This window comes from Chaetodon trifascialis, chromosome 22 (assembly GCF_039877785.1).
Source record: "Chaetodon trifascialis isolate fChaTrf1 chromosome 22, fChaTrf1.hap1, whole genome shotgun sequence".
NCBI classification, from domain to species: domain Eukaryota; kingdom Metazoa; phylum Chordata; class Actinopteri; order Chaetodontiformes; family Chaetodontidae; genus Chaetodon; species Chaetodon trifascialis.
In genome coordinates, this window is record NC_092077.1 from 12738592 (window position 1) to 12755753 (window position 17162).

The window sequence follows — 17162 nt, forward strand, 5'->3', positions numbered from 1 at the left end:
AGCCAGCTGCGCCTCCGCACTGGAGCTGTGCGCGTCGGCTCGAGTGAAACCAGCAGATCCTGGTCGAGTCGTTAGTTTCGCTCTCTGAAACTCGTTCATTCACACAGTTTGAAGCTCACTTGTGACAAACTTGGACAACTTGGATCCTTGTCGCAATGGGAGGAAGACGCAGAGTCACACCTGGATCTGACGAGGACTACACGTTTGTCAGTCCAGTAGTCAAGTATCTGCTGTTCATATTTAACTTGATATTTTGGGTGAGTGTTGTTAAACTCAATGCATCTCAAAGATTTCACCTGTATTTATCATTGTGTGCAGGTTAATCATATTGTTTCTTGGCCAGTCAGATCTGCTCTCTGCTGTCTTGAATTAAACTCTATGAATAATAAAATAAGAGTTCTGTCAGACTTAGTGTGTTTAAGCTAAAACATGTGAATCCACACCACCCACTGCTTTATTTGAGTTAGTTGTCCATTAACTTGCGTGTTTTACACAAAGTGAACCAGGGTCCAGGAGACAGGAAAAGAGGCAACACACACAGCTGACACACACACACAAGCCTTGTACAAGTTGTGTTTTTTTAGTGTGCAAATCAGGAATGTATAATCAGATTTTGTCCCAGAGGGTTTTGGCACACGATGCTGTTGCCAGCGCTTTAAACACCTTCACTGAAACAACAGGACGGCCGTGGTTTAATTTCAGGCTGGTTCCTTTCATGATGCTCAGCTGCCAAGAAACTAGCTTTCATTGATTCACATGCTGATGCACAAATCTGCACAAAGCTCTTTGTTCATACGTGCAGCAGATTTCATACCAGACCAGATGTTTTATTTTTCCAGTTCAGAGACGTTCTGGTGGACGCAGCAGGTGATCGCATTGATTGTGTTATTAGCTCTGCACTGTCTGACTGTGCTGTTTTGTCTCTCATTATTAGATGTTAATAATTGCTCAGCTTTTGACTTCAAAAGTAAAGGATTCATTAAAAGTAAGAGCGGTGGGTTGTAAACAAACCAAAGTTCATATCTGTAGGTTTCAGCGTCAGGCGCTCAGGGCCTGGAGCATAAGGAGATTTACAGCATTTTAAAGCAGATCTGTTGTTGCAGATTAAACTCGCTTTGGGTTAGTGGAGTGTGAGCAGACTTTCTTGTTTCAGGTCGAGTAAAAATGACAGGAGTGCTTCTTGTAGCCTTCCTTCGTCCATTCCCCTCCACATGTTCAGCAGTCTCCTTTAAACAAGGCTGCGTGAGCGTGTCAGCAGCGTTTCAGGTGAGAACATGATTCCTGGCCGTGTACAAACAGGATGAGGCTGTGCAAAAACTTGAAGCTCTTCAACGTGGAATGTGTTATTGTCATTTCGGTTGCCTCCAGCTACAGTCTGTATGAGACACAAAAACCTGCTGCAAACGCACGGTTCCTGCACGGTCTGGGTTGTCTGGAATCTTGGGGGAATTTCATTGACAGTCTGGTAACTTGCTGTCTGGTGAGTTGGTGCAGTGATGACTGACCAAATCATTTATGTAACCAAAGCAAGTGATTTATTGCATTTCCTGATACGTCGAGGGCATACATTGCTTCAGGTGTCATGTCTGGGTTAGTCACTGTGAAATCAAACCTTTAGAAACCAAGAAGGTGCTGCTGGGTCCGTGGTAACCAGATCCATTTCATTCAGGCTGGGAAGAGTGTTTCTGAGGGCTCCCTATTATTCTATTGAGACCGGGAGAGGAGCGCTGAGTGAAAAGCTCTTTATGTTTTTTAGGGAAAGGTGCAGATTGCTGCCAGGTCGATTTCATCAAATGGAAGCAGAGTGGATGGCAGAATCTCCTTATCTGCATTTCTATTAAAAATGTTGAGGCCCCTTCGTTTAACACTGCTCTTAAAAAAGAAGCATGGATCCTCCAACAGTGTATTTATTTGGAAAATGATCTTTCATTCTGTCAGTAAAGCCTCGTCTATGACTCATGTATACTTGATGAAGTGTTCTGGTCAATGGTGCCGCTCCCTGAACAAGTATGAACATACACAGTGGTTCCTCACACACTGTGATCTGTGGTTCAGCCTTGGTTCTAATATTTTGCAACGCACGAATGATAAAGAATTTCCTGGGAATTTTTTTTTCTTCCTCTCAGATGATCTCTCTGGTGATGGTGTCAATTGGCGTGTACGCCCGCATGATGAAACATGCAGGTGAGTGGCCTTTTCCTCCATGGAGCATGCAGTCTTTCGACACGCTTTCAGCGCACAGCACAGTGGGAAAACTCGGAAAACGACATCTAAAAACACGCTTCTATAAATGTTCCCTGTCTCTGTTTGAGAGGAGTAGTTCATCTGTTCACATCGGCCTTTGAACCCCTCTTTTCTTCTTCTTCTCCTCAGAGGCAGCTCTGGCGTGTCTGTCAGTGGACCCCGCTGTAATGCTGATGGTGGTGGGAGTCCTCATGTTCATCATCACCTTCTGTGGCTGTGTGGGCTCCCTGAGAGAAAACATCTGCCTCCTGCAGACAGTAAGCCGGGATTTAGTGTGTTCTGTACAGATGATTTTTGGAGAACTGCACATTTTCTCCAAGTTGAGGAGGTAACAAGTAACAGCTGAGATGCAGGATCTAAATCTGTCCTCCAAAGAATTAACCCAAAGCAGATCAATATTTACACTGCTGTAACCATCATTCTCTCTCCTCCTCTTCCTCCTCCTCCTCCTCCTCACAGTTCTGTATCTGTCTGACAGTGATCTTCCTGCTCCAGCTGGTTGCTGGGATCCTGGGCTTCATCTTCGCTGATAAGGTAATGAAACAACAGGGAGGATTGATCAGAATAACCGGAGGATAAATGTATTTGGGGGTAAAAAAAGAACGTGTTTTTCACAACTGATGCACCTTGTTCATAGACTCTTTCTTGGGCTAAACTTTGCTTTATGTGTAACACTGCCCTCTCCTGGGCTTTGTCTGCAACTGCTGCACACTTTTAATTCACTCAGAGCAGGATTCTTATATGTGATTTTGTTTGATGAATCTTGAGGCGGTAGAAAGAGTCTTTTGGGATTATCCCGCTTGTCATGAAACTGCTGCTAGTCTCCAAAACTTACTTGAATGAATTGCGTGAATTGTTTGATGCATCTTTCTTAGTAATTCCACTGATGTGAAAACCAACATATAACGTGTGTAACCATGACATATTTTTTGTCTTTTTCTGTGCTTTGGCAAGGCTCGGAATAAAGTGACTGAGATTATCAATAACGCTATCGTCCACTACAGAGATGATATTGATCTGCAAAACCTCATTGACTTTGGTCAGAAAGAGGTAAGGGTTTAGTCCAAGTACAGACTTCATGCCATGCACACTGCACTGTGAGTCATCCTCATTTTGTTTGATAAATTGCAGGGCAGTAGTAGCATTACCAAAGTTTCTGTAGCTACATACAAAGATAGCTAATATCTTCTATTGTATGTGTCCTCAGTTTGGCTGCTGCGGTGGTGTGACGTACACAGACTGGTCCCAGAACATGTACTTCAACTGCAACAAGGAAAACCCCAGCAGGGAACGCTGCTCCGTCCCCTTTTCCTGTTGCATCATGGTCAAAGACAAGGTCACTGTCCTTCACCTCAAGACTCTGCTTTTTGTTGTTTGGTGTCTGATATTCATTTATTTGTCTTTTAACTGTCTGTGTGCTTGAGCAGATGGTTATCAACACCATGTGTGGACAGGACATGCAGGAATTAGAGTACATTGAAGCTGGAAACTTCATCCACACCAATGGCTGCATAGACAAACTGGTGAACTGGATCCACAGTAACCTGTTCCTGCTGGGAGGCATTGCCCTGGGACTGGCCATACCACAGGTAGGAGACACACACCCACGCACACATTGTACTCAAGCCTCTTATGAGTGGAGACTGCTGTAGCCAGCTGGTGAGCCCTTTGTTTTGTCTCTTGCAGCTGGTTGGCATCCTCTTGTCTCAGATTTTGATCAACCAGATCAAAGACCAGATCGAACTCCAGAACTACAACCTCAAGCACCGCTTCGACCCGTGGAGCTGACCCAGGCCGGATCCAACCAGATCCTGATGAATGACACCACAAACACGGTGGCACCAGCAGGCGTTTTTGTCAGTTCGACTGAACATTACTCTTGGACTTAAAAACTCAAGACTCCTGTTCAGGGAGCTCGTGGACAAACCTTTAATGTGCTTCCAAGCGCTTGGCATGGAGGTGGAAGTCAGGACGCTCCAAGGACACAGAAGGAGAAACAGGATTCTGTCGCCACCTACTGGACATGACCATGCTTCAACTTACCAAACTTTTACAGAAGTTAGGAACACCCAAAGCAGAGGCAGGGGAGGGTATTTTGTCACTTTCAGTCACACTGATGGGATCATTGACTTAAGAACTGCAATCAGTGTAATCTGCAAGTCATTTTTTTGTCAAAGATGCCAAACAGTAGCGAGGGTTTCTGCATATCTACAGACTTTTTTTCTGCCAGCTGCGTTCATGATGTTGCACATGTCGAAAGGGAATTGCGTTTTTGAACATGTGTGGGGTTTTTTGTACATCTTTTTAAAAATAAACAAATGTTGCATGCTCAGTAATGTCACTTATGGATGCTAGCATCTGACATTTATTACAACTGACACGTTTGAGCAGTTTGTACCAGAAAATATGCCTGTTTTCAGTTTGTAGTTAAAATAGCGCCGTCAAATGGAAAAGTCAGCCGACTCTATACATTCCTGAAGATGAAGCATGAATGCACATTATGCCAGTGCCTATGTAGTTTGTATACAAGCCTATGTGTTTACCTCTACGCCTTAGAAATGTCATGCAGCTCTGTGACAAAAAACAATATAACAGCCTTGTTTACATCACGATTTTAAAGTGTTTCATTTGATAATTAACTGTAAAGGTAATGTGTTGCACCCTGACTCTCCATCCTAACATGGCCATGTTGGGCGGCCTGGTTGTCCTCCTGAGACCTCACACTGCTCATGATGTCATTTCCTCCTCCCTTTTTAGCCGACTGCCTGCATGGCCGCAGAGCTGCCGGGTTTTGTGTACACATCAATGTTTGCCAAACCACACAGCCTCTGTACACATATTCTGCACATATGTTCAACTCAAATGCAAAAGGAGAGGGGAATTCCCAATTTACCACTAAAAAAGACAGTGTGAATGCCTGAGGTGCTGCTGTGTTGCTTTGTTTATGGGCCAAGTTTGTATTTTGTGACCAGTCAGTGAGCAGACAGTGGTTGTGTTTCTCAGCTGAAGGAAAAAATGTGATTTACAGTGAACTAAGACATGAAATTAATCTCACCCTCTCTACTGGATGTCTTACAGGACCAATTAAAGCTCTGACAGCAAAGGAAAGTAACTGCTTTTGTTAGGATTTTGGTTCAGCGTGGTCATAAATGCTTTCTCTGTCTGTGAGAATCCTCCCCAAACTGTAAATTTCATGCAATAACTCTGAGGCAGGTCTTCCAGGTTCTTTCGCGTGAAGACATGTCATTTGACCGGACACGTTTTCATTCTTCAACTTGTGGCAAAAGGTCTAATGCAACTGTGAAGAAGCACAAACCAACACCACCTCTCGTCTCCACCCCGTTTCTCTGCCTGGCAAATGAAAAGCTGTGAGACATCCCCAGCCTGAAACCCGATGCCTGTAATCTTTGGGAGCAGACACGGTCCTGCAGCCTTTGACGCAAGTCCACAATCTAAACATGACATTTCTGTGTTAGTGTAAAGCTGGAGTAACTCCCCTCACTGGGATTTTCCCTTTAGCACGTAACAAAAATCTACTGTCACCAACCTGTTGGCATGAAGGAAGGGGTGAGAAAGCATCTGGGATGGCAGAGGTGTGACGTGTTATAATTTAGTAAAAGCAGCTGAGCGTAATGAAAAAGGGACGGCTCTAACGGCAGCTTATGGCTTTGCAGCAGTCTCTCATGATAGTGACTGTGTTTTGGTGTGTGAGTGAGAGTGAGTGTGTGTTGGCCTGATCTCTGGGGCTCTGTGTGTGGTCCCTGGTTATTGCCTCTGACTCACTTGGGCGGCCATGTTGCTGTGGATTTCAAGGAGGCCCAGACACACACACACTCACAGAAAGAGAGGAGGGAGCAGGGTTAACCCAGATTTACTCTCAGAACACCAGGGGAGAAACAAAGCGTCTGCAGCCATGCAAATACCACAAGTGCACTGTCCAATTAATGCGATAACAACAGCACCGCGGCTGAGAACGTAACCAGTTAACCAGCTTGAATGTTCTCATGTGTGGCAAGATGCCACACATGAGAACATTCGAATAAACTTTATCAAATCAGCATAAAATGATGTGAGTTTGGTCTTTCATGTGTGCTAATATTTTCTGCTCAGCATATTTTTTTTAAAATTCCTGCAGCCAGCATGAGAGGAAGCCCAGTCCATTATGGAACTCCCAGAGGAAACTGATTTAATGTAGTTTTGAGTTATTAACTGTGTCCCTCCTCTCCCTCCCTCCCTCCCTCACATGTACACTGCTGCCATGCCACAGAAACATGTACTATGCATGGAAATCTTCTACGATAGTGAATAAAGGCTGAGGCATTCGGACTGTCATGGTCTCATGGCACACACCCACCAATATACAGTAAAACAAAGCTTTTATGTATGGAAACAAAACTTGTTACACATGTCTGATTTATTAGCAGATTCATTCTTGTCTGGTGCAGAATAGACCACATGTACAGCGTCTGCACGTTGTTTGACTATATCCTGGTGTTCCTTCACAATAAGATTGTATTATTATTGTGAAATGTGTATTTTGTTATATGTATACTTCCCACATAATGGACTTTAATGAGTCCAAATAAAATCTAAATGATGATCCATCCCATGCTAGAGCCCATAGAGTGATAATCGTTTTATAATCCAGTCCAGACAGAAGAGATGTGACAAATCTCAGGTGTTACAGGAGCACAAAAGCCCAAAACAGAACATGGTAAATACCTAATCAGTTATTATGATTATCAGCACGACTTCCTGATTTTGAAAGAACTATATAAGAACTAAGAACTATAATTTCACTGTAAATCCACACAGAATTCACTTGCAGGCTTTTATTTTGAAGGAATTCAACAATAAATAAATTAACTTTTGGGTCAGTTTGTTGTAAGAATACACATGTCATGGCTGCTGGAGTAGCAGTATTAGATTTCTGGATTTCTTTTGTACAGATATTTGTACAATTCATGCATATAGTCTGAGGTATTGTAAAGTACATCGTGTACTGCATTTTTGCATACATTACATTGTATATGTCTCTGTATATGTGCAGCTGTTGTATGTGAAGCTGTATCTTATTCTAAGATAATGAAAATCTCTTACTGCAGCATTAGCAACATCCCACTGAAATGACATTTTAAATACATATTTTTGTTAATATTAATATAGTCATAAAGGTCCTGTGTGTTGTTTTGGGAGATCAGTATTCTGAGGACCGCCTGGGGTCTTTGAGGGGCTTCATTGAACTGTGAAACATCTCAGCTTGTGCCATGTTGTCCAAGATCCTCCAGGTGTAAGATGCAGAGATGTGATGGGGGTCTGTGTTTTTCTGGGGGTCCTTGAGATGAGAAACTTTGAGAAGGCCTGCCATAAGGCACATTCTTCCACTTGCAGAGGGGGATGGGAGGGGAGGTTTTGTTGCTCTGGCTCTCCCCCACCATGTGCATACCAGAGACAAAAAACAACCCAGACACTGAGCTGCAGCTCGGGCGCACAGGAGCCTCAGAAAGCTCCGGTCCGACACTTCACCGGGAGAAGAAACACTTCTTTGGACACGCCGGGATCGATGAGGCTGATTGATCATCTTATTTTTCAGCCAGCATAAAAAGGGGAGGGGGGCTGTGGAAAAAAGTGGGTGGTGCATCTGAGCTAGAGATCCTATTACAGAGATCCAGACTTTTTCATGGCAAGTTTTTTTGGAAGTGGGGGGAGGGCGAATCTACAACTTTCTCGGCCTGATGTCTTTTTTCCTCCTGAACGCTTCAAATGAACACTTTATATGGTTTTAAGTCGATGGTGCCTTTTCCACACAGCTGAGCGCAGATTTTTTCAGGAGGGGAGCTGTTGGAAGTTGGATAATGAAGGAATTCAGGAGGATCCAGCAAGGATCGGACGAGAAGTGCAGGATAAAAAAGTTTGGGAGGACTGCGAGAAAAGTGTGAAGCGCCCCGCAGATTTTCCTCACCATGCCGCGTTTGGAAACTTCCTCGAAATCTGACGAAGAAAACTTCATCTTCGGGTTTGATGGGAAAATGGACAACTGAAGCGCCGGAATCCAGAGTAATCACAGTTTTGCACAGTTGAGCCTCTCTCCCAAGATGTCTTCCCAGGGTCGGAGCCCCATTGTTGGATTTTACGGGATGCTTTGCGTCTGGGCTGCCTGGCTTGCGGGCTCCGGGGCGGTCTTGTCTCCGAACGGGACGATATTTGAGGACAACTGCAAGAAAACCACAACCTGCGAGGCCCTTAAATACAACACATGTCTGGGATCGCCTTTGCCGTACACGCACACTTCTCTGATCCTGGCCGAGGACTCCAGCACCCAAGAGGAGGCTTATGAGAAGCTGACCATGTGGTCTGGTGAGTTTTAATGGGTCCAGGTAACAAATAAGAGATGTTAGAGCCTTTAGAGTGATGATCATTTTATAATCCAACCAGAAAACTGCTGTAACAGTAAAGATACGATCAATCCCAGTGGTCAGGAGGTCTGAAACAGAGTGCTGTTAATGCCAATAGGGTTATTATGAATGTTAACATGTTTTCCTAATTTTGAAAGTGATAATTAAGAAATATAATTTCACCGTAAACCCCTTTAGCATTGAGAATTCGCTCTCAGGCTTTTATTTTGTAGGAGATCGATAATGAATCAATAAGCAGTGGGCTCAATTTGTTAAAAGATGCAGCTTCTAAAAAATAAATAAATATTCTTTTCATGTGGTAATAATGTTAATTGGTGCCACAGTGAGAGGTCTCAAACGCTCAGGGGCCTCTGCAGGAAATGAAGGGTTAAAAGCCATTAAAGGTAACAAAGGGAGTCGCTCATAGGTGTTAGCCAGCAAACAATAGGAAGGTCTCACCTGAAAGAGGTTTGTCGATGTTCTGCAAGGGGGCTGACACGTTCAGAAGAGCCCACTAATGACCTGTCAGACCCAGGTCACTACCCTCACAGGTGTCAGGGCTCCCAATAACCCAGATGTGATGGCATGTTGTGCTGAGGAGCCTCGTGTGTTGTTGGATGTGGGTTATTGTGGCTGCTGCGAGACTTGCAGCAGATTGGGGGGGGCATATCACCTGTTTATACTGAAGTGGAGAAATGCATGCATGTTATTTTTTATTACACCAGAGGTTAAATAGCAATAGTAGAGTTGAAACCAGTTAAATGTTCATTTTACTGCCATATATGACAAAGAACAGCAGCACATGATTATAGTGACGATCACCATCAGTGCTGTTCTCTCACGTCTAACTTGGATGTCTCAGGGTGGTTTCAGACTCTTTCTTCTGTCCCAGGTTTGCGGAACGCTCCTCGCTGTTGGTCAGTCATCCAGCCTTTGCTCTGCGCCGTCTACATGCCCAAATGTGAGAACGGTCGGGTTGAGCTGCCCAGCCAGAGCCTGTGTTTGGCGACGCGCCGGCCGTGCAGCATCGTGGACCAGGAGAGAGGCTGGCCAAACTTCCTCAAGTGTGACCAGTTCCCCGTGGGCTGTTCGGTAAGCTTATGCTAGTATGTGTCAGTGCATCAAACATTTGGCTGCAGCTTCACAAGTTGAATTAGAAGCTCACCTTTCCTCTTGCGTGTGCAGAATGAGGTGCAGAAGCTGAAGTTCAACACATCCGGCCAGTGTGAAGCTCCCCTGGTGAAGACGGACATTCAGTCCAGCTGGTACAAGGACGTGGAGGGCTGCGGCATCCAGTGCGACAACCCTCTGTTCACCGAGGAGGAGCACAACGACATGCACGCCTACATCGCTTACTTCGGCACCATCACCCTCCTCTGCACCTTCTTCACTCTGGTATGCGTAATGAGAAACCGCCATATTCCATAGATGCCTCTCTTTCCAACCCTCTTCTGACTCTCCTGATCTCCCCCCTTGCAGGCCACGTTTCTTGCCGATTGGAAGAACTCAAACCGCTACCCGGCCGTCATTCTCTTCTACATCAACGCCTGTTTCTTTGTGGGCAGTATCGGCTGGCTGGCCCAGTTCCTGGACGGAGCACGCGACGAGATCGTGTGCAAAAGCGACAACACCATGCGACTTGGGGAGCCCTCGTAAGTGAATCGGTCATGAGATCAGGGTTTGGCGCGGATTTCAATGTTCCAGAATATAAGATGTGTGTATGGACCCGATTTTCCTGTGATTTTGCATCTAGGTGACTAATGGAGACAGTTTTTGGTCTACATACATCCACTAAGTGTTTGTTTTGTCACTGACAGGCTCAGATTGTTATTTTAAGTGTCTGACAACATTATGGAAAAGATCCCTGCAGCAATAGACCTTTTTGTAAAAGAGTAAAATCCTGTTTGTTTAACCAGAAACAGCCATTACATCGTTCTCGCTGAGGCCACCAGACTCCATTTGCAAAAACTGTAATTTTATCACTGCAAAAAAACTCACCAAAATCATCTTGGTTCATCTTTCCACTGTTCCATCAATCACCACCAACTCTGGTTTGGTCGAAAAAAACCCATAATTCACTGAGTTCCATGTGAAAATATCAGGAGAGGGCGTTCATCAGAGGAGCAGTTGTGGGAAACAGAGTGTAGAGCCAGAATATTTTCACATCTAGCTCTGATTCAGTGTAATCGGAGTCATATCTCAAAACAGAAAATGTACCACATGCAAAAGTTTCATGAACGTTGCGTTGATCCCAGCAGATCTTCAGAGACGCTGTCGTGTGTCACCATCTTCATCATCGTGTACTACTCCCTCATGTCGGGTGTGATTTGGTTCGTCATGCTGACCTATGCCTGGCACACGTCCTTCAAAGCCCTGGGCACCACCCACCAGCCGCTGTCTGGAAGAACCTCCTACTTCCACATGGTCACCTGGTCCATCCCCTTCGTGCTCACCGTGGCCATCCTGGCTATCGCTGAGGTACAATCGGACACTCTGACACTGACAAACGTTGAGCTTTTTATCAGTTCGGCCTCTTTTCTCACTCGCTGTGCCTCCGTTGTGTGGTGCTCTGCAGGTGGATGGAGACTCTGTGAGTGGGATCTGTTTTGTGGGCTACAAAAACTACAGATACCGTGCCGGGTTTGTGCTGGCTCCCATTGGAGTCGTGCTAGTCGTCGGAGGCTACTTCCTCATTCGGGGTGAGTGGCTTGAATTGCACTGACACATTTCCAGAAAGCAGTTTTATCTCTGCTATCCAAATCTTTAAAGCTTAGTGATACTCGACAAGTGCTTCATCCCTGCAGCCGGTCTCGCAGGCACGGACTGATTGGGCGCATTTCTCTTTTTTTAGGTGTCATGACTTTGTTTTCCATCAAGAGTAACCACCCAGGACTACTGAGTGAGAAAGCGGCCAGCAAAATCAACGAGACGATGCTGCGGCTCGGTACGTTCTCTCACCTGCTGCCACACTGGTGACCTGACAGACAGTGTGAGGCTTATGACCTGGACCAGCTTAAAGAGCCTGTGGCTACATGTGCACTAAAACCTTTTCATTTCTTAAGCACATAACTTTTGCTACGTTCAGCATTGTAGTCTTGATGTCTTAGGTTTTATCAGTCATAACACATCCTTCCTTCCTGTTTCCTGTATGTATCTATGAGCCTTGGCTACCAGCAGTTAATCCAACATTGATAACGAATTACAGGTTGCTGATCTTGTCTACGTTAGCCGCTGTTGTGCAGGAAAAATAAGAATACCTCCTGTCCTTTTACAATGATTTTACCACATAATCCTCAGAGGTACATCTTCCTCTCTGTGCGATGCTGTTGGCAGTGAAGTGTCTGCTGCCTCACGCCTGATTTGTCGCTCGGTTTCTCCTCGTCAGGCATATTTGGATTCCTCGCTTTTGGCTTTGTTTTCATCACCTTCGGCTGCCACTTCTACGACTTCTTCAACCAGGCTGAATGGGAGAGGAGCTTCAGAGAATATGTGCTGTAAGTTTTTACTGACTTTCTTCTTCACTCAGTTACTTTTTTTAATTTACTACGCAGCGCGGGTGCAAAGGATTACACCTGCCTGCATCAGAGCTACTTCACAGCCAAACCCTCCACACAGAAATCCGCAATCTGATGCCGCTGAGACACCAAACCGCCGCTGAATGCAGCCCTATTTCCCCACACTGTTGACACTGGCTGGATTGGAATTAATTTAGCCTCAAATATGTAAACCGCTCCCTCCTGCCCTAACACGTAAAAAGCCTTGCTTATTTACCAGATCCAGCCTTTGAATGTACCTCAGTCAAATGTCTAGAAGGCGTGGGAGGCACATGTGGTGGAGACGTAGACCGATCATCTCTGTGACGTGTTCGACAGGTGCGAAGCCAACGTGACCATCGCCTCTCAGACCAACAAGCCGATCCCAGAATGCACCATTAAGAATCGGCCCAGCCTGATGGTGGAGAAAATCAACCTGTTCTCCATGTTTGGGACTGGAATTGCTATGAGCACCTGGGTCTGGACCAAGGCCACCATCCTGATCTGGAAACGGACCTGGTGCAAGTAAGCAGCAACTATGGAGGCTTAACGGTGGTCATAAATCTTGCAGTGCGTCTCCAGTGTTTGCATTTAGGTTTGTTAATCCCTGGTTTTGTAACGGCGCTCACAAGGGCTCACTGTGACTTGGATTTTACTGGCAGGAATTTGTTTCCCTCCAGCTTTGATGAAAACCGGTAATGATTGAAATGATTGTTTTCAATTTAGGCTTAAGAGCGTCTCATCCAGAGTGACGTGAAATGACAATGGCTGGTCGCATGGCTGACCCTGACATTAAACACGTGATCTGACCATCTGATCGGTCTTCTTTGGGGATATAACACCTTTCTTTCTACCTGGTGTCCTTATTCCCTGTTGCCTCCCTCTCTTTCAACCTGCCTTGTTCTCCTGTGTCAGGATTATCGGCCGCAGTGACAACGAACCCAAGAGGATCAAGAAGAGCAAGATGATTGCCAAGGCGTTCGCCATGAGGAAGGAGCTTCACAAGGACCCGGAGAAGGAAATGTCCTTCAGCATGCACACCGTGTCCCATGATGGACCAGTGGGTGAGGATTCCAGTGCAGTCAGTAAAAATAATGGAGAGCGATCATTCTGGGGAAACCTAAACGGATCTTTAGGAGTTATAGAGGACAGAAATATGAACTGATTAGTGTAATATTGACTTAAATCTGCATGCATGTTTGCTAAACTCTCCAGAAGTATGAAACAGTGGAAGGTGTGTGTGGTGATGTTTGCCTCCACCTTGTGGCAAATAACTGAAACTGCAGTTTGTCTTGTTTGGGTTTTTTTAAATAGAGGAGCTCATACCTCATGTTAGCATACAAAAAGACATTTTCTTATTTATCCTGGCAGATTTAAGGGGATTTCTTTGGTACGAAGCAATTTTTAAATTTGTTTTTTTTTAATGCAAACATGTCCGACCTCATGTCCATTGTGCTGTTTTGGCTGGGCTGCTGGGTGGATATCTCAAAATGTGGGCACATGAAAACACAAGAGGTCAGTGATAAAGTATGATTTTTGTAATTTGGGTGAACCAACCCTCTAAGCTTTGTTGTGTTCGGTGGCGTAATGTCGAAAAATGGCGCCATGTGTGCCGATGTAATGACGCACTTTTGTGAACCACTGTGTGTAATTTTTCTTTCAAATTTGGCCCGAAAAAAATTTTCCATTGGCTTTTTTGTGGCGTGGAGGCTACACGGTCAGGGACAACTGTTATGTCTGTAGCAGAGAACTGAATGACACGTTCCTGCTCGTGTAAGCTGTGAGGCTGCTGCGGCTGCCGTGCTTGTTTAGCTTGGAGCACTTCAGAGCTGCAGCGGCACCGCAGAGGAGCCATTAAGAGTGTGTTGGATTTAAAGCAGCCCTTAGTTGTCCCTAAACTGAGAGTTTGTGGTTTGTCTTTTCTTATTCGTAGCTGGAATCAATTTTGACCTAAACGAGCCATCTAATGATATGTCATCGGCTTGGGCGCAGCATGTGACGAAGATGGTGGCCAGGCGAGGTGCCATCCTGCCTCAGGACATCTCTGTCACTCCTACTGGGACACCAGGTGAGACATTAATACCTACAGCTCTGTGTATTTCAACTCTCCTGTTCCTTCACTCCTCTTTTTCCTCTTTTCTCCTTTTCTTTATCAGTCGGTCGCTAACTTGTTCCCTTTTTCTTTCTCAGTGCCACCCCCAGAGGAGCGTAACAGGCTGTGGATGGTGGAGGCTGAGATTTCACCAGAGATGATAAAGAGGAAAAAGAAGAAGAAGAAGAGGAAGAAGGAGGTGCGTCCAGTGGAGGAGGTGGCGGACCCACAGGCTTATCGCCAGCGCGAGTTCGGTCGCAGCTCGGTGCCTCGCCTGCCCAAACTGCCATGCCACCCCAGCCTGGTCGCGAATCTGCGGGAACAGCAGAGGCAGCAGCAGAAGATGGAGGAGGAAGTCCTGCCGGGGTCCTACCCAGATTTCCAACCCTCCCACCCCCTGTCCTGTGAGGAGAGGTGTGCCTACCCGCAATACCAGAGCAGGTGGAACAGCTATGGCCGCAACCTGCTCTCTGACCCTCTGACCCTCAGCGACCGCCCAGAGGATTTGGGTCTCAGTCCACGCTGCGTCCCCCCAGCCTCCACCTGGCAGCCCAGTGGGTCATCCCGCTACCCCGGGGAGACGGATCTCACAGAGGGGCTGTCAGAGAGGTTGGCCCATGTGGCTCGGGTACCGGCAGGCCGAAGGGCCGGCTACGGACCGGTTCACTCCCGGACCAATTTAATGGAGGCGGAGCTGATGGATGCTGACTCTGACTTCTGAGAGCAAAGCTCCAACATATTGCTTTGTGGTACACAGACAGTAAGCTCCAAAAAGTGCTGGATACTTTCATAATTCTTACTAAAGTGCACCTAATTCCCAACGCCTGGAGGTCAAGGTGGAACTAAGCTGGTCAGTTTTTTTTTTACTTTCTTTTTCTTTTGATAATTTTTTTAGTTAGAAAAAGCAAAGGGATAAAGTGAAAACGTATGTTGTGAATAAGTTAATGAAAAGATATTTTTTATACTTTATTTGTGTCCAATAAAATTTCAAAGGCAACTCCGTGATGACAAGACAAATGAGGCAGCTAAACTTTATATGGCTTGAAACAGATATCATTTATTGTGACCCCCCTCCCCCAAACATGGCACAATCAGTCAGGGTGTCATGGATGAGTCACTAATTAGCACATCAGCTTGGTTTTGGAAATACCAGTCAGGACATTTGAAGATGCAGCCAGTTGCTAAAACTGTTGGAACTCAGTTGTATTCTCAATATTTGATTTACTTCTTGGGTCATATTACTTATTTGAACTGTCCCAGTAAAACCCGACTCATAGAGAAGACCATACAGGTAGAAAAATGCTACAGGCAAACACTATTTAACTCTGGTCTTACTCTGTGTGACATTTTAAAGACTCAATTCCTCTTTTCTCACTCCTATTTAGCCATTAATTACTTGTGTTTATGTAGTTAATTTGAGGTACTAACCTTGCACTATGAATACTAATATCACATTGCTTAGTAACTATGAGAGGTTTCCTCAAGAATTTGTGAAACAGGAAGTGTTAAAAGAAATGGTTAAATTTGTACGATACAGCTCATTTTGTCCACGCCAGGTGTTTTAAGTTGAACAAATGGGTCACACCTTCACGCTGGGGTCATTGACTCCAGATCTAAGCAAAATAACCCAAATTATCATCTTGTCCTCACTTTCTTAATTGTATCAGCATCTGCAAAATAATATTGTGATTTCGTTGGAGAGAAAGTGAACAGCAGGCTGAAAAGCAGCGTTTTACTGCCTTTTTTGTTCACCTGTGTCACCTGTGACCTCACCCCACAGTGATGTCAGCAATGATGTGTGCATCATTGCTGCAGGATGACAATTCAGCCACTAGGGGTCAGCAAACGCAGGACTTCCAGGGGTCGTTAAGTTACTCCTCAATCATTTGCTATACAAAAAGGTGCTGAGCTAGATACACACTAATGATTGGGTGCAGTGAATCAACACTAAGCTTATTGTTTCCTTGGAGAAAAGGACTGAAATGAATGAAACGCCCCCTTTTTCTCAGTGAGTTCGCCTTGTATGTTTCAGAACATTTTCTCCTTATACACTTATTTTTAAAGGTGTTTTTTTTACAGCAGTATTTCTACTTTTGTTTATCTGGTGTACATATTTCATCCAAACTGGGCTTCCTATGCGTTTCCTCTTGTGCTTTCTCTTCTGCTTTTAAGTCGTTTTCCTAAATGCGTCTGTCTCTCTCTCTAAATGTGTGTACTGTATATAGGTTGTTCATAGATTTGCCAGTAAGGGTATTATTTGTACAGATTTATATATCAAATCACTTGATTACTCTGCTGATATGACAAATAAAAAGGGAAGAGTCAACTGTGCTATAAAAAGTTGTCACTGTACTTGTGCTGTAACCAAAATGTCACCCAGCATTGTCGTGCTACACATTGGATAAATGATGCTGAAATAGACTGTGATCCACCGCTTCTTAGCTGACGCAAATTAGTTTGTCTAATGTAAGTGTCTAGTTATTCATGTGAGACGTGTATGATAGAGAATTATTTATGTTATTAGTAGTTCCCACACTGCTATGAACTCAGTACAGCCAGTCTGGCAACAAAAAAATACAGAAGTCCACCCAAAAAGTTTATGGTCAAAGATTATTAAGAAGTTAAATGAAGATTACTTTGGAAATGTTACTTTTTATGCCTTGAAAAGTCATAAACTCTGTTTTAGTAAGCTGTCTAAAAGATTTAGGCCTACCAGCATTTTTTTTTTTTTTTTTTTTTTGCTTTCTTTGTTTAGTTTCCCACCTGTGTAAGTAAAAAAAAAAAAAAAAAAAAAAAACGATTACTGTCACTTTGACTGTGCAGCTGTACTTTTTTGTTTTTATATGTAAATAAAAGTAACCCAACACTTTTCTGTGTGATTATTTGTTTTGTTACTCA

The 17162-nt window shown here is 44.6% G+C and overlaps 2 protein-coding genes across 2 annotated transcripts; both read left to right on the plus strand.

Annotated features, from left to right (window-relative positions):
• Positions 1-50: 50 nt before the first annotated feature.
• Positions 51-5091, plus strand: tspan33a (tetraspanin 33a). Its single transcript, XM_070992107.1, has 8 exons — positions 51-257; positions 2127-2184; positions 2374-2501; positions 2704-2778; positions 3199-3294; positions 3452-3580; positions 3672-3833; positions 3931-5091. Exons 1-8 carry the CDS (start codon positions 156-158, stop codon positions 4030-4032), a joined length of 852 nt encoding a protein of 283 aa, XP_070848208.1. The 5' UTR covers positions 51-155; the 3' UTR covers positions 4033-5091.
• A 2813-nt stretch (positions 5092-7904) lies between these two features.
• smo (smoothened, frizzled class receptor) lies at positions 7905-17118 on the plus strand. The gene is made up of 12 exons (XM_070992628.1): positions 7905-8601; positions 9532-9731; positions 9825-10034; positions 10119-10291; positions 10898-11117; positions 11215-11338; positions 11491-11583; positions 12025-12133; positions 12512-12697; positions 13088-13236; positions 14106-14240; positions 14363-17118. Exons 1-12 carry the CDS (start codon positions 8340-8342, stop codon positions 14983-14985), a joined length of 2484 nt encoding a protein of 827 aa, XP_070848729.1. The 5' UTR covers positions 7905-8339; the 3' UTR covers positions 14986-17118.
• The last annotated feature ends 44 nt before the right edge of the window (positions 17119-17162 follow it).